Consider the following 21,756-nt stretch of genomic DNA (forward strand, 5'->3'; position numbering starts at 1 on the left):
GCAGGAAGGGTTATTCAGGCAAGGTAATTTCTACACTCTTGGGGTCCCGTAGGTTTTCTACCTCTCGGGCTTATGTGCGGGTTTGGCGTCTCTTTGAGGGATGGTGCCGGGCGCGGGGAGTGGTCTCTTTTCGCGCTTCCCTGCCTCACATTCTAGAATTCTTGCAGAATGGCCTGGATAGAGGCCTGGCTTGGTCTTCTCTCCGGGTGCATCTTGCGGCCCTGTCGGCTTTTCGAGGGTTGGTGTCAGGTCAGCTTTTGTCGGCCCTTCCTGATGTGATTCGGGTTTTGCGGGTGGCCAAGTTGCTTCGGCCTCCCATTCGGCCCTCGGTTCCCTCTTGGGATCTCAATCTGGTTCTCTCGGTTCTGGTGCGTCCGCCTTTTGAGCCTTTGGATGGCTGTTCTTTGAAGGACCTTACTTTGAAGGCGGTCTTTTTGGTGGCCATTACGTCTGCTAGGCGTGTTTCTGAGCTGCAGGCGTTCTCTTGTAGGGCTCCCTTCTTGGAGTTTTCTTGGGAGCGGGTCGTCTTGCGGCCTGTTCCTTCCTTTCTGCCGAAAGTAGTGTCTTCTTTTCAGGTCAATCAATCGGTGGTCCTCCCGGTCTTGGGAAATCGGGAGGGCTCGTCTGAGCAACAGCAGCTGCGCAAGTTGGATGTCGGTCGGGTTCTCCGCTCTTATGTGCAGCGGACTCGGGAATTCCGGATATCCGATCATCTCTTTGTCCTTCTGGCGGGTCCTCGTCGGGGTGCTGGCGCTTCTAAGGCTATTATTGCGCGCTGGATCAAGGAGGCGATTGCTTCCGCTTATCTTCTGAAACAGAAGCCTGTTCCGGAGTTTCTCAAGGCTCATTCCACTCGGGGTCAGGCGGCTTCTTGGGCTGAGTCGTTGCTCGTGCCTCCAGTGGATATTTGTAAGGCTGCGGTTTGGTCCTCCTTGCATTCCTTTGTTCGACATTATCGGGTAGATGTTCAGGCGCGTCGGGACGCGGTGTTCGGTGAGCGTGTTCTGGTTTCGGCCCTTCGGGGGTCCCGCCCGTAAGAGAGACTGCTTTGGTACGTCCCACTCGTAAAGTTAACCTCTACTGGTCTGGAGAGTGCTAAAGAAGGAGAAATTAGGTTCTTACCTGCTAATTTACTTTCTTTTAGCTTCTCCAGACCAGTAGAGGTCCCCACCCTGTCTGTTGTTGTTGTTGTTGGGGCTGTTGCGCGGGCAGTTTTTGGTTTTTGCTGCGGGTTCTAGTATTTTTCTAGGGCCGGGGAGAATTGAAGAACAGCGGCTGTGGCTCGGCTGGCTTAGCTGGCGAGCTGTGGGGACATTCTTCCTTCGGGAATTTCTCCTCTGCATTTTCCAACAGCATTTTGGGTATGTTATTTGTTACTCCTTTCGGAGTATTGTTTTTTCTCTCTGTTTTTTTTCCAGTTCTTGGTTCTGCTTGGCTATTCGGCAGACTGAGGGAAATAGAGAGGAGGGGCTAGGATATACTGTCCCAAAGTTTTGTTTTCAGTCTCCACCTGCTGGTCATGATTAGATATATACCCACTCGTAAAGTTAACCTCTACTGGTCTGGAGAAGCTAAAAGAAAGTAAATTAGCAGGTAAGAACCTAATTTCTCCTTTTCGCTCCACAAGACACACCCTAGATTTAGAGGAGGAAAACAAGAAAAAAAACATTCTGACCCAAAGTCTCCCTGCCAGGCTCTGCACCCTGTCCTCCCCCTCTGGTTGTCTAGTGGTAGGCCAAGACAGGGCACTGAGCAGGCAGGCCTAGTGGCCTAGTGACAGGCAGGCAGGCCCCATACTCTCACATACCCCCCCAAATACCTTAAATCATCCCCATACCCCCATGTGCCCCCCACTACCTTAAATCATCCCATGTCCTTAAATCCCATGTGCCCCTCAGTACCTTAAATTATCCCCCCATACAACCATGTGCCCCCAGTACCATAAATCATCCCCCACATGCCTCCAAGTATTTTAAATCATCCACCTTACTCCCATGTGCCCCCAGACCTTAAATCATCCCCATGTGCCCCCCAGTACCTTAAATTATCCCCCCATACAACCACGTGCCCCCCAGTACCTTAAATCATCCCACCATACAACCACGTGCCCCCCAGTACCTTAAATCATCCCCCCACGTATCACCCCAGTACTTTTTTTAATCATTCCCCCCCTGGTACATTTAATCATATCCCTTTGGTACCTTTTTAAATTCCTCCCTTCTTAGACGGCTCTCATTTTTCCCAGCCAGCAGGTGCACAGGCCAGAAGTGCAGAGATCAGGAGCAAGCCCTCCGTGCTCCTGCTTGGATCCATGCCTATCTTCGAATGCTGTAGTCAGTTCTCGCTAATCCTGCAAGAGCTGACTGCAGCCATTCGGAGATCAGCGGGAGCCCAGGCGGGAGCACAGAGGGCTTGCTCCCGATCCCTGCGCTTCTGGCCTGTGTGCTGCTGGCTCGGAAATACACTGGACCACCAGGTACAATGGCAGCAGCGGGCTTAATTTGTATCTTCGCTTCATAAGATGCATTTACATTTCAAAGTGCGGCTTATGGAGCGAAAAATACGGTAGTTGGAAAGAGCTCAGATCACGCTGTTGAACAGGAAAATTTGGTTTACATTGTTTTACATTGGGCATATTGATGTTCTAGTGCAGTGTTTTTCAACCTTTTTACACCTATGGACCGGCAGAAATAAAAGAATTATTCTGTGGACTGGCATCGGTCCATGGACCGGCGGTTGAAGAACACGGGGCTAAGTCGTGGGCCAGACCCCGCCCATCTCTACCCAATCTGCACCCCAGACCCCACCCCCATAATAGTACTAATTGCACCTTGCACGTCCCGTGCCTCATCTGGAAACCTTCCCTCTGACGTTGCAACGTCAGAGAGAAGGCTTCCGGTTCAGGCGCAGGATGCCCGTAGGAGCCACTGCCCGTGGCTTTGTGCACTGAATCAGTTAGGAAGAGGGAGCTGGCTCGAAGATAACGCCGCATCGATCGCACCGTGGACCGGCGGTTGAAGAACACTGTTTTGGGCCTGATGCACGTGCTGGCCCTGTGGACCGGCACTGGTCCATGGACCGGTGGTTAAAGAACACTATTCTAGTGCTCGCTGCAGTGTGTAAGATGCTGTCTTTTCCTAGGTACACTCATGTGCGACTTGTGGATTATTACCAAAAATCCTGCTCTTTATAGAGAGGAGGGAATGTTAAAAAATGATCGTCCCTGGGTGTCATATAAGCTAGGTATGCCACTGGTGGAATATGTTAGCTTTGGGATATGTGCATCACAGATTTTTGTGTTGTGTCCAATGGCTTACCAGACAACTCATGGGGGAGTGAGGATGGGCATTGGCCCTGAACCCAAAGTGGGTGGGCACTAAATTTTCTTCTTACCATGCCTCCTTCCCAAATGCAAAATATAAATACAGGCAGTCCCTGGGTTAAGAATGAGCTACGTTTTTAAAGCTGTTCTTAAGTCAGATTTGTAGATTTTCAGATTCTTGTGCTTACCTTTGCTCCCAGATGACAAAAGGGCCAACTGTCCCCCAGTGTTCCCTCTAAGGTACAGCATGTACAACCACATACTGTTCTTAATGTGGCAATGCATCATTTTTGAATCTGCTACAGGAGAAGTATAGGAGTCTATGCCACTGGAAATACTGCTCAATGAAATCAAATGACGCTACAACCACGTTCTTAAGTACAAGTCATACAAGTCAGGCATCTGTAACTTGGGGACTACCTGTACCTAAGTTGGTGGGTTTCCCAAAGCCCTGTCAGCTGAAAATCTTTTTTTCCAGTCCAGCAGCCAGAACTCTTCCAGCTCTGCAGCTGATGGCAGCTCAGAGACATTGCTGCTAGCTGCAGAGCTTGGGAGACTTCTGACTGCCAGACTTTAGGAGGTGGTTTTCAACTGGCAGAGTTTTGATATCTCCACCATCAAGAGCAAGGGAGGTGGCTAAATTTTGGTGGACTTGGGCCTTTCAGTACAGAAAGAAAGTGCATACCTGTTTTTATACCTCCAGTATTGTAATACTGAGTTTAATTTCTTGGGGGTTCCAAATTCAATTTCTATTTGTGGTCTCTTGTTTTGTATTTGGTAAAGGTCGATCTGTGTTTTGTGTGTATAGAAGTCATTTCAAGTTGTTTTGTGTGTGGTATCAATGGGAGGTAGGGATATTAGGGGTAGGGTGAAGAGAGGAGAAGGGATCAGGGGCTCCCTCCTTAATTTCTGCCCTGGGCCCCAGAATGTCTAAAACCATCCCTGCTGATAACAAGTACCTGGAAACTCTCTGTTAAGTAACTTTGGACCAGATTCACCAACCTGCCTGATCGGGCCCGATCTGAGCAGGTCTGACAAATTCAGGAAACAAAAATATGCAGATGGGGGCAATTGGAGGAACGCCCCCATCTGCCGGCATGGATCGCAGGTCTGCGATCCCAACGCATGTGCAGACCAGCGCATGCGTCTAGACCCGACTTTTTTAAAAAAAATTTTTTACGCGCGCTGACTCTCCTGTTCTCCCCTTCCAAGCCCTGCTCTTGCCGCCTTCCTTGCAGTGCAAGCCCGTGTGCAGCCCCACTTTAAACCCGCGGGCTCGCACTGCAGGGAAGGCGGCAAGAGCCAGGGGGAGCAGAGAGGACATGTCAGGCAGGCATAGACCCCTCCCTCCCGAGACAGGTTAAGAATCGGCCTCGACCCGGCCGCAGCCACCTCTTTTTCTAGCTCTTTGGGCAGGCAGACCGGGGCAGCGTGAGGCTTTCGGGGCAGCCAAATCAGGGCTGCAGGAGATCGGGGCTAACAGGGCAGAGAGCAGGGCTTCAATAGAACAGGAGAGTCAGAAAGACATTTTCGACTGCTCCCCAGCAGTCGCTTCTTCAGTTGATCGGCCAGCCTAGTTGACAAATTACAGCTATACTTGCTTGAGGAGCGCAGAGAGAGGGGAGACATGATCAAGACGTTCAAGTATCTTACGGGCCGCATCGAGGCGGAGGAAGATATCTTCTTTTTCAAGGGTCCCATGACAACAAGAGGGCATCCGTGGAAAATCAGGGGCGGGAAACTACGAGGTGACACCAGGAAATTCTTTTTCACTGAAAGAGTGGTTGATCGCTGGAATAGTCTTCCACTACAGGTGATTGAGACCAGCAGCGTGCCTGATTTTAAGGCCAAATGGGATCGGCACATGGGATCTATTCACAGGGCAAAGGTAGGGGAGGGACATTAGGGTGGGCAGACTAAATGGGCCGTGGCCCTTATCTGCCGTCTATTTCTATGTTTCTATGAATCGTGTCCCTGCCTACTTTAAATATGTTTCCCCTGCCTACTTTAAATACAATGCATGCATGTATTGGAAGCAGATCGCAAGGGAGGTAAGTGAATCAGGCTGGAGGGAAGTTTGGTCATAAAGGAGTCGCAAACTGATTGGTACACAAACAGTTTGCTTTGTGAATCTAGCCCTTTGATAGTCCCTGATTGATTGTAGTTGTGAAGTTTATAGATCAACTGAGAGAATTCGCTTACCCTGTATACATGCAAATATGCATTTGCTAATTGACTCCCAGCGGCCCAGCTTTCTAGCAAAGGATATCAGTGGTGCAAAGTCAAGTCCTCTTGGAATAGTGAAGGCCTCCGGTGGTACTGTGTAGACCTTTCCTCTGGGTCTGTGGGAGACCATTTGCTATGGCAACAGGAAGTGCTTAATGTTAGTGTTGCAATAGTTTCAGCCTGCTATTGTATTTATTTATTTCATTTTCTATCCTGTTCTCCTCAACAAGCTCAGAACGGGTTACAGGTTAACATACATAATAGTTAATGGGTTATAATTTGCCATAGTCACAGTGCACATTTTTGCAATATGTGGAATATTCCACAAATTTGAAACAAACAAGCATTTTATATTTTTAAGGACACTTTTTCTACATATCAAAATCATATGAGCTATAAGCTGAAAAAATTAAAAGGCTGTGGAGTCGATACACCAAACCTTCAACTCTTAACTCTAACTCTTACTGACATTAGGCTTTAGATCCAAAGCACGCTTCCAAATGAGGTAATAGGACAGAGTACAATACTGGGTTTCAAAATGGGACTGGATGACTTCCTGGAAGCGAAGGGTATTACAGGGTATAGATAGAAGGTCACTCTACAGGACATAAGCGAAAAGCATATGACAGTTTTAGGGTATGAGCAATATCAGGTCCTGGACCTGAGGAGCCGACGCGTGAGCGGACTGCTGGGCACGATGGACCTCCGGTCTGACCCGACAGGGGCATTTCTTATGTTCTTATAAAGGCCAAAGATAGACTATAGGCAGATATCTATCTAGAAAAGTGCTCCTTGAGTAGAGACCTCTGGCTGGTTTGAAACTGTACTCTGAGGACTTAGAGATCAGACTCCACAGGTGACCCTTGAGGTTAATTTCCTCCCGCCTACCCCAAGGCAGAGCTTTTTGGCTCTTCAGCCAACCAGGAACCAAGGCATTGCTTTGGTAGGATTTTTCTGTTCTTTCTTTTTTTTTTCCATGTGTAAGTACTTCTGCAACCACAGTATGGCTGGGAAACATGGTGTCACCAAAGCTGCTGCTCAGGGTACAGCTTCTGTCTGTGTGCAGACAGAAAATGATACCCAGGCAGAGGGAGTGGTTTCATGTGCAAGCTGTAAGGGGAAGTGGGATGGAACTTGTATACCACCTTTTTGTGGTTATACATTCAGAGCAGTTTACATATATACAGGTACTTACTTTGTACCTGGGCCAATGGAGGATTACAAGGTCACAAGGAGCAGCCCTGGGATCGATCCCAATGCCTCAGGGTGCTGAGGCAGCAGCTCTACACATGTAAGTCACAAAAGATATTGAAATTTTATTTATTTATTTATTTTGGCACAGCTGGCTGATAATTCACGCCTTGTGTGCTTGAGGTCCTTTGATGTATTCCTTCTGCAGAATTAATGCATATATCCTTAATTAAAAGGTACAAAAGAGTTAGTCTGTCAAACTGCTGAACAGAAATATGTCAACGTGCTTCTATCCAACCTGTGCATTCCAAATCTTTTAAAAGGCGAATAAGTTGCCTGCCAAATGTCAGTAGGAAAACTTTGAAAGCCTCAAGTTCTAACAGGCCTTGCCGAAGGGCAGTGTGCCTTTCACTCAAATCAACCCCTGTAAAGATGCAGGGCTCATAGGCTGGCATTGATTCCAATGCCTTTAGCCTTCTAACCCATGCAGCTTTAAGGGACTGGCTCAGATGGTCTGTCGGTGGCATCTCTAGACTGAAGTATTTGGAGTAGCAATGGGGTGCAAGCTAGGTATGAAAGGAGCAAGCAAATACACAGAAATGCATGCCGCTAAAGAACAGTTAATTTGTGATTGCACAGTTTATTACCGATACATTTCCCTACTTAAGAACATAAGAATTTGCCGCTGCTGGGTCAGACCAGTGGTCCATCGTGCCCAGCAGTTCGCTCCCACAGTTGCCCCCCAGGTCAAAGGCAAGTGCCCTGAGACCAGCCCTACCTGCATATGTTCTGGTTCAACAGGAACCCGTCCAACTTTGTCTTAAATCCCTGGAGGGTGTTTTCCCCTAAAACAGCCTCTGGAAGAGCGTTCCAGTTGTCCACCACTCTCTTGATGAAGAAGAACTTCCTTATGTTTGTACGGAATCTGTCCACTTTTAACTTTAGAAAGTGACTTCTTATTCTCCCTACCTTGTAGATGGTGAACAAACCTGTCTTTATCTACTAAGTCTATTCCATTCAGTATCTTGAATGTTTCTATCATGTCCCCTCTGTCTCCTCTTTTCAAGGGAGAAGAGGCCCAGTTTCTCTAATCTCTCACTGTACGGCAACTCCTCCAGCCCCTTTACCATTTTAGTCGCTCTTCTCTGGATCCTTTCGAGTAGTACTGTGTCCTTCATGTACAGCGACCAGTGCTGGACGCAGTATTCCAGGTGAGGGCGTACTATGGCCTGGTACAGTGGCATGATAACCTTCTCCGATTTGTTCGTGATCCCCTTCTTAATCATTCCTAGCATTCTGTTTGCCCTTTTTGCCGCCACCGCACATTGCACGGACGGCTTCATCGACTTGTTGACCAGTACTCCCAAGTCTTTTTCCTGGGGGGGTCTCTCCAAGTACCACCCTGGACATCCTGTATTCGTGTATAAGATTTTTGTTACCGACATGCATCACCTTACACTTATCCATGTTGAACCTCATCTGCCAAGTCGCGGCCCATTTCTCAAATGTGTTTATGTCGCATTGCAGATATTCACAATCCTCCTGCGTCTTTACTACTCTGAATAACTTCTTATCGTCCGCAAATTTAATCACTTCACTGGTCATACCAATTTCCAGATCGTTTATAAATATGTTGAAGAGCACGGATCCAAGCACCGAATCCTGCGGCACTCCACTGGTGACGCTTTTCCAGTCCGAGTATTGTCCATTTACTCCCACTCTCTTGTTTCCTATCCACCAGTCAATTTTTAATCCACGTGAGTATAACAGCGGGATCTGGATAGGCCCTGCTGTCTGCCTAAATATTCCAACCCTCACTTTTGCTTTACCATAAATACACAACAGCCTTCTGGTTGGTAAAATTTAGCCGCAGCTCAGTTTATTAACCATAAACATAACATATTTCAACTTCATAAACTTTAACATTATATTAAGAGCTCCTCCCGAGCTACCCAATGAATGAGTTTTATTCCCTCGACCCCGACACCACAGCAAGAGTCAGAGGGGTGGCATGTCCCTCATGCCCCATTTTCCGTGTCACCTGACCCACTGGGCATGGCTCCCTGCCGTCCCAACGCTCATCACCTGATGAGCCCCATGATCAGTAGCTCGGGAGATTCACACCCCAAGCTACCCACTCCTATCCCTAAAAACAAGGGCGGGCGGGTAGGAAACGCTGCCCTGGAGGACCTTGGAAGGAGCAAAGTCCTCCAGGGTCCCTTCTTTAAGCCCTTGCGCCCACAGCCAATCATTTTAAATTTCCTTTACTGACAGGCTCACTGTCAAATCCCCTTCCCCTCTTTCTATCCTCTCCCTTTAACCCCCCTCCCCCTCCCCCCCCGCTGATGGGCGACACGAGGGCTCTACCCGCCCCGTGTTACATTCCATCCATCGACACAGGGGTCTCGGGCTCCCATTTTCACCCTCGATTCCATGGCTTGCAATTTTTCGAAGTAGTTGTTCATGCGGAACCTTGTCGAAAACCTTCTGAAATACCAGATATACAATGTCAACTGGGTTACCCTTGTCTATCTGTCTGTTTACACCCTCGAAGAAGTGCAGCAAGTTCGTCAAGCAAGATCTTCCTCTGGCTGGTCCTCATCAGATCATGTCTGTCAAGGTGCTCAATGATACGGTCCTTTATCAGTGCCTCTACCACCTTTCCCGCTACCGAGGTCAGACTCACCGGTCTGTAGTTTCCAGGATCACTCCTCGAACCTTTCTTGAAGATCAGTATAACATTCGCCACCTTCCAGTTGTCTGGATCCCTTCCCGATTTGATCAACAGATTGGCTATCAGTTGAAGCAGTTCAGCTATAGTCCCTTTCAGTTCCTTGATTACCCTCGGATGGGTCCTGAGGATTTATCATTTTTAAGCCTGTCAATCTGCTGGCATACCTCTTCTAGACTGACCGTCAACCCTGTCAGTTTCCCGTCTTCGATTCAAGCGTATAGCCTGTCGGCTTCCGATATGTTGCGTATATCCTTTTCAGTAAACACAGACGCAAAAAATGTGTTCAGTTTGTCAGCGATTGCTTTGTCATCCTTTAGCACTCCCTTCATTCCTCGGTCATCCAACGGCCCTCACCGCTTCCTTTGTGGGTCAAGAACGGCTTGAAGTTTTTCGCCTCCTTGGCTATTTTTTCCTCGTAGTCTCTTTTGGCCCCTTTTACCGCCTTATAGCACCTGCTTTGATGCTGTTTGTGCTTTTTCCAGTTTTTGTCCGTTTTTGGCCTTTTCCATTCCTTAAACAAAGTCTTCTTGTCCCTGATCGCTTCCTTCACCGCTACAGTGAGCCATGTCGGTTCCTTGTTCTTTTTCCTCTTGGATCCCTTGTTGATGCGCGGTATATATAGATTTTGTGCCTCGGTGACTGTGTCCTTAAAAAGGGACCATGCTTGCTCTAGCGTCTTTACAGTGCTTATCCTCTTCTTGATTTTCTTCCCCACCATGAGTCTCATCCCTTTGTAATTCCCTTTTCAGAAGTTCAGCACCATGGCCATCATTCTGGACCGATGTTTCGTCCCCATGTCCAGGTCGAAGCAGATCATATTATGATCACTGGTTCCCAGCGTTCCCCTCTACTTCTACGCCTTGTGCTGGTCCTCGTAGTCCATTTAGAATTAAGTCCAGAACTGCTGGGTCATGAACCCAGACTTACTTTGCAAGGTACTTTGTTCAGCCTTACTTTGTTTTCCCTATTGCAGCTACAGAGGAATATGGAACCCACTACTGGCTCAGGCCTAGTCTTTATCTCCACCTATGTCCTTTAGTTTTTGTTTGTCTCTTTTGTTTAACAAGTAATGCAGCTTCTTCCTTTGTTTATAATACTAAATGAATAGGAGTTTGTTTTTAATCCCCTGCTTGCCATCCATCTCAGTTGCTGGCCTCTAGCTCTTGCATCCTGGTCTGTGAAAATATTAACATTTTCCACAGAGTTTTTGTGCTCTCTCTGTGGGAATCTTCAGTTATCAGCATCCAGGCTCTAGTTTGGCTTTTGACTAAACAATATTGTTCCTTTCTTAATATCATTAAGTTAACACGTAGCAGTCTAGTTAGAGGAAAACTCTCTTTACTGGGATCATTTTTCCCTGGACTGTATTATCATAGAGGGAAAAACCAGAGATAAATGAAGGCATCATTCTCATTTAAACAGCATTCTTGTTGTGTTCCATGTTAACACTCTTGCACACAGATACTGAGGGAATTTTTTAAGTACCTTTCTTATTTCTAATCTTAATGTATATTTTCTGTAAACCGCTTAGAACCTAACGGATGTAGCGGTATATAAGAAATAAATTACATTACATTCCCGCTCACTTCCTCTTCTACAGTTGCAAACTGAAAAAATACTAAACAAAAAGACCAACTCGCAGAGGACAGTTGTGAAACTAAGTTAAACAGAGAAGAAAGAACACCCCAAATCAACAAGTATACGCATGTACAACTTCTTAAAGGAAATGCCTACTTGTGAAGCTTGCCACAGCAAAGACAAAGTGACCCTTTGCCTGTGGACTACCCCCTTCCCCCCCCCCCCACACTGAATTCTCATCACATTTAAAACACTTTTTTTTCTTATACTTGTTGCTATGTACTTGCTTTACTGCAGTAACTATTGAATAAGTATCATAGCTAACCACTGGTACCACATTCTCCAGAAACGTGTTCCAGAGCCTAACTATTTGTTACTAAATACTTCTGTCTAGAGATGCCACCAACAGATTAACTACAGCCCTCCTACCTGCTGATGTGGACTAAGGAAACAAGCACACTCTTATCCACATTAGCCCATTTATGACACTACAGCCCATAAGCTATGGCACAGACAGTTGACGGACTAAGCCACCTGATATTTTGATCTTTTTCTGTTGTATCGCCTTGCCCCCGAATTGTTACCCTAATATGTCCTATTATTTCCCCAGTGTGTAACCGTACTCCTTCCTGCCTGTTTAATGCTTTCTGGGAGGACCGGATATAAAACTAACTAAATAAATTAAATAAAACATGCCATGTTACCAGTCCCAGGGCAAGCAGTGGTTTCCCCATGTGTCTCATAAAAACATAAGAATTGCCATACTGGGACCGAAAGTCCATGAAGCCCAGTATCCTGTTTGCAACAGTGGCCAACCCAAGTCCCAAGTACCCAGCTAGATCCCAATCCCAAGGAGTAAAATAGATTTTATGCTGCTTATCCTAGGAATAAGAGTGGATTTTCCCAAGCCATCTCAATAATGGAGTTGTAGAATAATAACTTTCGGGAGGGGGGGGGATATTTATTTGCATTAGTTGTAATCTGATTTGAACTTACTAGGGTGATGGTCAGGCAGGCTTAGATGCAATATAGTATAGGATTAGTAAATTGATTCACACAACAGTTCTAGGCTAGGATCAAGTTAGATATAAGATGGAGGAAGGGCTTCGGCATCTTTTTTATGATTAAATGTATGGAAAATCATAAAACAGTCATGCAATGAAAAATAGAGAGGTTGCAGAACACATGCTCTATAATGTGAGCAAGGACCGAAACTTATATAGTAGCATAGTAAATGAGGGCAGATAAAGACCTGAACAGTCCATCCAGTCTGCCCATTAGTTATGTCCATTAAAAATACATGATAAAATTAACATGTCTCTTCTTTGATATTTCTGGGTTACAGACTGTATTGTCCTAGGTTCCAAATGCTGAAGTTGCCGTTACTCCAGCCTATCCATGGTGTGATAACACCTTAAGGCCTTTATTTTAGAAAACCTATTTCAGTTCAGAAAGCTGGCATTTACACAGGTAAATTTGTACTATGTGTAGATTGCAGAAGAATTGATTGGAATGAACATTTGTACCTTTTCAAGATTGCCTTCAACGTGTAACCCCCTCCCTCTGCTTATCACCCTAGCCAGCAATTTAAGCATATCCCACTAACTGTAACCCCTACCCTGGCATCCTGTTTGTCTATCTTGATTAGATTGTGAGCTCATTCGAGCAGGGACTGTCTCTTTCATGACTATAATAATAATATAATAATAACTTTATTTTTTCTATACTGCCATAATCTTGCGACTTCTAGGCGGTTTACAGTGAAAGAGAGCTGTACAGTCAGCGAATTACAATGTGAGAACAGGTAGGAAGTCACTGAGTAATCAGTGTTTACAGGTTACAAATAGGTTACAGTATAAACTTGAACATTTTACATCAAAGGGGCTGGATGGTCAGCGAATTACAGAATATAGATGGTGAGGAAGACACTAATCAAGAGAAAAACAGAATACATTTGTTAAGAAGCGTAGTATCAGCATAAAGAGAGAAGTATTAGGATGGGGGGGTTTTGGCTGGGAAATAAATCTATTGAATAGGGCAGTCTTGATTTCTTTCCAAAAGGCACCATAGGTCTGCCTGGCTTTGTCAGTGAAGTTGCCTAACCAGGTTTGCTGTCTGCCAGCTTGAAACTTGAAAGTTCTATCCAGGAATTTGCAACCTATGACCTTTGGGTAGGCAAAGAGGTTGCGATTTCTGGTTGTCCTTATGGGGGTGTAAAGTTCGAAGTGAGGTAATAGGTAGATTGGGGCCATTCCCCACACCAGTTTATAGCAGAAGCAGGAAAACTTGAATAAAATCTGTGCCTCGATTGGCAACCAGTGCAACAATTTGTAGTAGGGGCTAATGTGGTCACTTTTCTTTAGTCCGAATATTAGTCAGATGGCTGTGTTTTGCACTATCCTTAATTTTCTCAAGGCTTTTTTTGGGTGTACCCACATAGATGATATTGCAGTAGTCTAAGGTGGATAGGATCAGTGACTGTACCAGTAGTCTAAAAGATGGAGGGTCGAAATATTTTTTGATGGTTTTTAATTTCCAAAGTGTGGGGAAGCATTTTTTGGTCACCGAATTTGTGTGTTCGATCAAGATCAGGTGGGTATCTAGGGTGACTCCTAGTATTTTTATAGTTTCACTATGTACAGCACTGTAGAAATAATTAATAGTAGTAGTAAGTAGCAAGGTAAGACTTTGTGTTGAGGTAACAGGGACTGGATGTGCAGTGCAGTAGCGTAGTCCACCCTGGGTATGATCTTGGTAGGGGCGCTGGCACCCGTCCTCCTTCCCAACCCCCCTCCCCCCCATGACGCACCCCTTCCTTTCCCTCTCCCTCTTTAACTTTCCCTGCACGAGCAGCATTACAAACTTGCTGACCTCGTCAGTGTCGCCTCTCTCTGACATTACCTCTCTGACATTACCTTGCACCTAGGAAATGATGTCAGAGGGATAACCGACATGACTCAGGCAGCAAGTTTGTTATGTTGCTTCCGCCTGGAAAATTAACAAGGTGTGGGGGAAGGGAAGGGGGGTGCGCTGCAGGGGGGGGCGAGGAGAAGATGATGGGGGAGGGGTGCTGCTGCCCTGGGCACCACTCACCCTCGCTACACCACTGGTGCAGTGCCTTGTGAAGGTTTGTCAGCAGTATGCAAATGGTCTAGTCACCAACAATAAGTCCTAAACCAATGTTTCTCAAACTATGTGTGCGGCGGCAAACTCACAAGGGTTGCCATGGAGAAGATGCAAACAAGCTGCCAATATGGTACCCCACCTCCCTTCCACCCCCCAGCAGGAAACCTCTCTGCCTTTCCCATGCTATAGATTACAATTTTTGGACATCTTAAGCACACTGCCTTCGATGACCTGGAAACATTCACTCTGCTGCAGCTTAGTAAAAGGTTCCAGAGGTGATCTGGGAAATTATAAACCGGCAAGTCTGATGTCAGTGCCAGTCAAAATTTTAGATACTATTTTAAAGAACAAAATGATATAACATATAGATTAATGAGAGAGAACCAACATGGATGATATTGTGTATTTGGATTTTCAAAAGGCATTTGACAAAGTACCTCATGAAAGACTTCCGAGGAAATTAGAAAGTCATGGGATAGAAGGTAATTTTCTATTATGGGTTAAGAACTGGTTGAAAGACAGGAAACAGAGTAGATTTAAATGGCCAATATTCTCAGTGGAGAAGGGTAAATAGTGGGGTTCTGTAATCAAAACCAAAAATCCTTTGCCAGCTGAAAAATTAAACCACTCAAAAAATTAGCTGGATTTAAATGGTGGAATCAACAGAGGCAACACAGAAATAATTGTTCAAGGAGGAAAAGCCTCAGACCCCTTTGGGGAGTCCCTCTTTTAAACTTTAGAGGGTTAAATAACGTCACTGGCAAAAATCTCCTTTCCACTTGTGTTACAGCCGCTTGCTATTAAAGTGCTTTTTAAGGAGCTGCATCCATTACTGCAGTGGAACTGGGAGACGGGGTGTCAAAATGGCAGATGACATTTAATGTGAGCAAGTGCAAAGCGATGCATGTGGGAAAGAGGAACCCGAACTATAACTACGTGATGCTGGGTTCTGTGTTACGAGTCACTGCCCAGGAAAAGGATCTAGGTGTCATTGTTGAGGATACGTTGAAATAGTCAGCTTAAAGTGCGACAAGGGCTAAGAAATCAAATAGAATGTAAGGAATTATCAGGAAAGGAATGGAAAACAAAGATGAAAATGTTATTATGCCCTTGTATCGCTCTATGGCATGGCCATACTGTGCAGTTCTGGTTGCTGTATCTCAAAGATATAGAAAGGTGACAAAAGGGATGGGACAACTTCTCTGAAGAAAGGCTAAAGCAGGTAGGTCACTTCAGCCTGGGGGCTATAATATAATAAAACTGTTCACAGTTTATCTAGTTCCCAATGGTTATTTGTCTTCCAGGCATCTATGGAAACTCAAACTTTTTTTATTTATGGCTTGAATACATTGTCTAAGAAGGCTAATATACTTTGGTTTTGATGGAAGCTGAAAATTGAATATTTTTTCCTCTTTATAGGTACATTCCACCCCTGATATGGGGAAAAAGTGGACATATCCAAACGGCACTTTATGGGAAAATGGGGAGAGTGAGCTCCCCACATCCTTACGGGTTACGCAAATTCCTCCCAATGCCAGATGGAGCTACAGCAACATATGACCTCTTCGAACCACTTGCAGAGCACTGCATTGGAGGTTAGTTGGCAGAGGGACCTCCAGGCATTTCAGAGATTGCAAAGACTAATACAATAAATGATTGTAGAAAAGATCATCCAGCTTTCCCAGTTATTCTGTCCCCCACTGTCAGCCGTAGAGGCCCTTTTATTAAATTTTAGCACATGCTAACTTTAGTAAAAGAGCCCCATAGTGTATTACCACCTGTAAGATTTCTACCCAGACAGAATGGGCTATGTCCATCCTGGACAGAAGAGCAGTCACACTTCCCACTTAGCTTCCTTCAGTACATTAACTTTTCATCCTTAAACCTAGAAACCTGCACAGTCTACAACATTCAGCCTCTTTGGTTGCCTGCGTAGCCTAACAGACAGACCTAGCTATGTAAATGCTTGTGTTTGTGCTATACAGCTAGCTTATTTAAAATATATTTACTTGTTAAAAAGCTAAATATTCTAAAGTAAAATCCAACCAAAAATAAAAATAATCAAGTATTTTAACACATACCGTCTCAACACAGTCCCTTTACGTATTAAATAAGCTGAATAAATGAGACCATTCTAATTACAAGCAAAAATGACCACAAACATTCCAATTCCCCCATTACCCCTCAGTAATTAACCCAAACACATACTCGGTCACCCCCACCCTTCTGTCCCATCCCTTTGTGCAATATGGGTCCCAAAAATCCTCAAAACAATCCCTGTACTTAAAAAGTCCTCTTCTAACTCTGATTGAACTTGCTTGAGCAAACACCAACATGCAAAAAAGCAGTGCAAAAATTTTGCACTAATTTGGGAGGGCACACAGGATGCTTGTGCACATGGGTCTGTGCAAGTGGCAGTTATGTCTTAAGCACAACCAGAGGTTTAGCTTGGGGGGGCAAGAGAAACGGCTGCTTCCTCAAACAGATTTGAAATGAAATTGTGTCTATTTGGATCGGCCCTTCAGCCTTACACCGGCACCTATTTTACAAAAGATCCCCTGATGTTAAAACCTGACTACTTGTCTGTGCACAACATAATTGTGTTGGCATTCATCGGATTGTATGTGCACACATCAAAGTGGAATGCTTATATTAAGGCCTACCCTGAAAATCATGCTAGGGCTTATTTTCGGGGTAGGTCTTATTTTGGGGGAAACATAGTAATATCTTCATTAGTATGGATTCACATGTGCTCTCTACCCAAGGCCTTGCATGCAATTGACTTGTGTGGAATCAGTGTCCTTTATGTAAAAGTTTATTAAAATGGTTCATAACAAATAAAAAGCTTATCCAAGTGATACAGATGTCGTAAAGATCAGCACACAATGGTTCACAAACAAAATGTGGTATGGACCCAACACGGTCCTTGTTTCGTCTGAAAACACCTTCCTCAGGCTTCCGGATTGAAAACGCCACAAGTTTGATTATACATAACAATGTATCCCAGTGTATAACAGCTGGGAGCTTTGCCACAATAGTACCATCTTAAGCTGAGGAGAATGAGCAGTAGCACTGCTTATACTAGACAGACAAATGCTTTTCAGGTGTTTTATTGCTATTGGTTGAATTTTAACACAGGGACAAATTTTTCCCCGTCTCCGCAGGTGCTCATTTTTCCGTCCCGGTCCTATTCCTGCAAGCTCTGTCCTCATCTACACAAGTCTCAAACAATTTAAAATCATAAGTGTTCAAGGCTTGTGCAGTTAAGGCAGAGCTTACATGAATGGGACAGGGACAGTGACAAAACTCGTGGGGATAGAGCAGGGAAATTGAGTTCCTTCGAGGACGGAGACAAATTTGTCCCTGTGTCATTCTCTAGTTGTAACTATTGGAGCAGACTGAGTTATACTTTGTGACCGCTTGGTCTGCTGAGGTGGTGGTTGGGAGTTCTGTCCTTGCACAAGAAAGTGCAGGTAGACTTTTCTTGAGAACCACGCTTTCTCCCAGGAGTGAAAGGATCACTGACACTTCCAACGTGTGAGACTCCTCAGCTTCAGATGGTGCCATGGTGGCAAAGCTCCCAGCTGTTATCACACACTGTGATACATTTTTTAGGTATAAACAAGGCTGTGGTGTTTTCAGATGGTGTTGGGTTCATGCTGCATTTTGTTTGTGGACAATTGTGTGTTAATCTTTACGTCACCTGTATCACTTGGATCAGCTTTTTATTTGTTATGAACCATTTTAATAAACTTTTACATCAGGAACATTGATTCCACAGTACTTTCTTGTTTTTGTTTCTTTCCTTTGTTGTTCTGTGGAACTCGGTGGTGTTTTTGTTGTTGTGTGTTATTGACTTATGTGGGAAACTTTTTTTCTACTTAAGGCACATAGAAAATTGTGTGCACAAAACCTAGCATACTTTTATTGCATTAGCCATTAAATCATCAAAAGAAGAAATAGTTTTTGGTTTTTTATAACAAGTTTTGATTTGGTTGATGTTTAATTTGCAGTTGCTTTGAAGAATTTGTGTTGATAAAATCATTTTGGATTAATACTATGAAGAAAATACAATATTCTTTAGCACTCTCCAGACCAGTAGAGGTTAACTTTACGAATGGGTATATATCTAATCATGACCAGCAGGTGGAGACTGAAAACAAAACTTTGGGACAGTATATACTATCCTCCCTTCTCTATTTCCCTCAGTCTTCTTTCAGTCTCCAGCAGGTGTTGAGTGATCTGTACCCATCTCTCTTGGTAGGGCTGTTGGAATTTGTTTAGGGGTTTATTGTCCCTGTTTTTGGCCGGACGGAGCTTGGTCGGGCCCTGTTTGGGGGTCCGTCCGACCTCGGGGGTGTCAAACCCGGCGGGTCACGAGCGGGGTCCCTCCCCCCACTTCCTCCACCTCCCCACATTTTTTTAGAGGAGCCTCAGCAGTAAGCCTTGCCCCCTAAGTCAAGCAAGGCATATTGCTTCGAGAGCCTGTGGAGTCTGTTCTGTAAAAAAAAAAAAAAAAAAAAAAAAAAATCCTGAGGTAGTGCTGGTCTGAAGGGTTGTTTCCCTTTAAGAAAACTGTATTTTACTGTATTTTTTCATGTAACCAGCACTTTTTTATAGCTAGGTCGCGTCTGGAGCAATTGTGCCCTTCTCCGGGGGAGTAGGCCACAATTTTAGTCCAGCCGCGAGGCGCTCGCGGCCGGCCTGAACTCGGCGGTTTGGGTCGGTGAGGTGGTGGAGCTCCGTCGGCAGCGGCTGCAGGCGCCCAGAGCTCCCCGCCGATGGTGCCTCGCGAGTCGGCTTGGAGCAGTGGGGAAGCCCGGTCTTCCACAACCGCCCACGGAGGGATTCCCCGAAGGATTCCCTCTCAGCTGATTTTTTGACAGCTGATGCCGACTTGCCTGTCTTAGCGGCTGGGACTGTTCAGTCTTCTCAGCCGCTACAGGCCATGGAGGGAGCATTTTTGGCGGGAACTTCGCCATTTTCTTTGTCTGGCCCCTCCATTTTGTCTGCAACCTCAGGTGACCTTCCCCCTGTATGGCGAACACAGGGGCAGGTTTCAGCATGGACCCCTGCTGGGGCAGGGAGTCCCTGGGGACCCCCAGGGGTTTTTTGCCCCCAATTTATTTTCTTTCTTTGTGCGGACTTTTGGGGGTCCCACGTGCGCCTGGGGGGTTTCGGGGGGGGTTTCCCTCCGCGCCCCCTATGGCTTTGCCTCCCTCTTTTCGTTTGGCGTCCCCTCTTCCTCCTCCCTCATCCAAGCGCCCGCGGGGGGGCTTGGATTGCGAATTGGTGGGCGGAGGAGCGTGTTGGCCTGGTTGAGGACCTGGCTGCTTTGGCGGGCTTCCAGGATCCTCTAGAGGGGACGCCTGTTGGCAGCGGGGCGGCGGGTTTCCCGTCTTCCAGAGCAGATGCGTCCGTGGTGCGCTTTTTTATTCAGAGGGATGAGCTTTTAGACCTGTGTAGCAGGTCTCCTTGGTGCTGCATTTTTGCAGTGGCGCCGCCGGAGACCCCGCGTATGGGGGCCCCTCTGCTTCAGGGGGTCTGTCCTGGTTCCCGCTCTTTTCCTGTGCGTCAGGATTTGCGGGATTTTGTGTTGGCGCAGTGGCCTATGGGCGCAGTTTCGTTTGGTGTGCGCCTTGGCTCTTGGGTATCCCGTCCCGGAGGGAGGTAGGGCTACCTTAATTTCGCCAATGGGGAACGCGGTGGTCTCGGCACTTCCTAAGCGGCATACCGTGCCTGTTATGGACGGTTCTGCTCTTAGGGTCTCGGAGGCGCGTGCGTTAGAGACTCTTCTTAAGTGTGATTTTGATGTCTCTGCCTTTGGGGTCCAGGCGGCTGTTTGTGGGGAGCTAGTCGCTCGCGCCGTGTTTCGGTGGGCTGAGCGTGTCCTGGATCGGGAGTCTGATGACTGGTCTCTAGTGGATCAGGAGGTAGCGAAGATTGCGATGGCTGCCTCGTTCCTCTCAGATGCTCTTTATGACTTGGTGCGGATTTCGGCTAAGTCTATGGCATGGCCGCGCGGCGTATTTTGTGGCTGCGCGATTGGGCGGCGGATTCTGCGTCCAAAGCTAAGTTTACTAAAGTTCCCTTTAGGGGGTCTTTTTGTTTGGAGAGGAATTAGATGAGTTGATTCAGACTCTGACGGACTCGAAGGTGCCCCGTCTGCCTGAGGACCGTGCCCGCCCTGCGTCTAGGTGTGGGGCTGCCCGGGGGCGTTTGCGGGAATTTCGCAAGTATCGCCCGGGGCGTGGGGCTGCTTCTTTCCCGGCTCAGGGTTTTTCCCGGGGTCGGTTCTTCCAGCGCATGCAGCCCTTTCGGGGGGCCCGTCGGGGGGCAGGGAATCCCTCCGCCGGTTCCCCCGCTTCCCGTCCTGCGCAATGACTCCTTGCCGGCGCCCCCTTTGGTTCCGGTGGGGGCCCGGCTGCGCAAATTTTTCCCCAAATGGGCCGAGATCGCGTCCGATCAGTGGGTCCTTGAGGTGGTGCGGGACGGTTACGCTCTGGAGTTTACCCGCTCTCTGCCGGACCTTTTCCTCGCTTCTCCATGTCAGACTCCATGGAAGACGCAGGCTTTTCGTCAGACCCTTCAGCGTTTGCTAGATCTCGAGGCAGTGGTGCCGGTGTCCCCTACGGAGTGGGGCACCGGCAGGTACTCCATTTACTTTGTGGTGGCCATAAAGGAGGGGACCTTTCGGCCCATCCTGGATGTCTCTCGATCTGACGGAGGCCTACTTGCAGGTTCCAATTCGGGCCTCTCATCAGCACTTCCTTCGCTTTGCGATCTTGGGGCGGCACTTTCAGTTCTGTGCGCTTCCCTTTGGTCTGGCCACGGCTCCTCGGACGTTCACCACGGTAATGGTGGTCGTCGCGGCAGCCTTGCGGTCGGTGGGCATCCTGGTTCTCCCCTACCTGGACGACTGGTTGATTCGGGCAAAGTCGTTGCAGGAGAGCTCCCGGGTTACGGCTCGGGTGGTGGAGTTTCTCCGGTCGCTGGGCTGGGTGGTCAACCTTTCCAAGAGTCGGTTGGTCCCGGCTCAGCGTCTGGAGTGCCTTGGGGTTATGTTCGACATCTCCTTGGGGAAGGTCTTCCTTCCAGAGGCCCGGGTGAGCAAATTGCAATCTCAGATTCGCCTGCTTTTGGCGTCCCGGGGTCCTCGGGCGCGAGATTTCCTCCAAGTCCTGGGGTCAATGGCGGCGTCCCTGGACGTGGTGAGGTGGGCGCGGGCCCACATGCGTCCTCTTCAGTATGCTCTGCTCCGGAGGTGGTCTCCCCGGAGGCAAGATTTGGATGTTCCGGTTCCCCTGCGAGGCTTGGCGCGCTGCAGTCTGCGCTGGTGGCTCCGGACCCCTCACCTGGTTCAGGGGGTGGGTCTGGATCTCCCGCAGTGGACGGTGCTCCTTACGGATGCGAGTCTCCTCGGTTGGGGGGCTCAGTTTATGGGCCACTCAGCTCGGGGCACCTGGTCCGCGGAGGAGGCCTCCTGGTCGATCAACGGGTTAGAGACCAGAGCGGTCAGGCTGGCGCTGTTAGCTTTCCACTCCCTTTTGCTGGGCAAGTCGGTCAGAGTCCTGTCGGA

The 21,756-nt window shown here is 47.1% G+C and overlaps 1 protein-coding gene across 3 annotated transcripts in view; it reads left to right on the forward strand.

Moving 5' to 3' along the window:
* The window catches only part of ABHD2 (abhydrolase domain containing 2, acylglycerol lipase), a 189,109-nt gene that overhangs the window by 85,577 nt on the left and 81,776 nt on the right, over positions 1-21,756 (forward strand). For all 3 annotated transcript variants that reach the window (XM_033920668.1, XM_033920667.1, XM_033920666.1), the window contains exon 3: positions 15,597-15,772. In XM_033920668.1, coding sequence (XP_033776559.1) covers positions 15,597-15,772 — 176 coding nt within the window. The remainder of the gene's footprint in view (positions 1-15,596; positions 15,773-21,756) is intronic.

This window comes from Geotrypetes seraphini, chromosome 14 (assembly GCF_902459505.1).
Source record: "Geotrypetes seraphini chromosome 14, aGeoSer1.1, whole genome shotgun sequence".
In the NCBI taxonomy this organism is placed as follows: domain Eukaryota; kingdom Metazoa; phylum Chordata; class Amphibia; order Gymnophiona; family Dermophiidae; genus Geotrypetes; species Geotrypetes seraphini.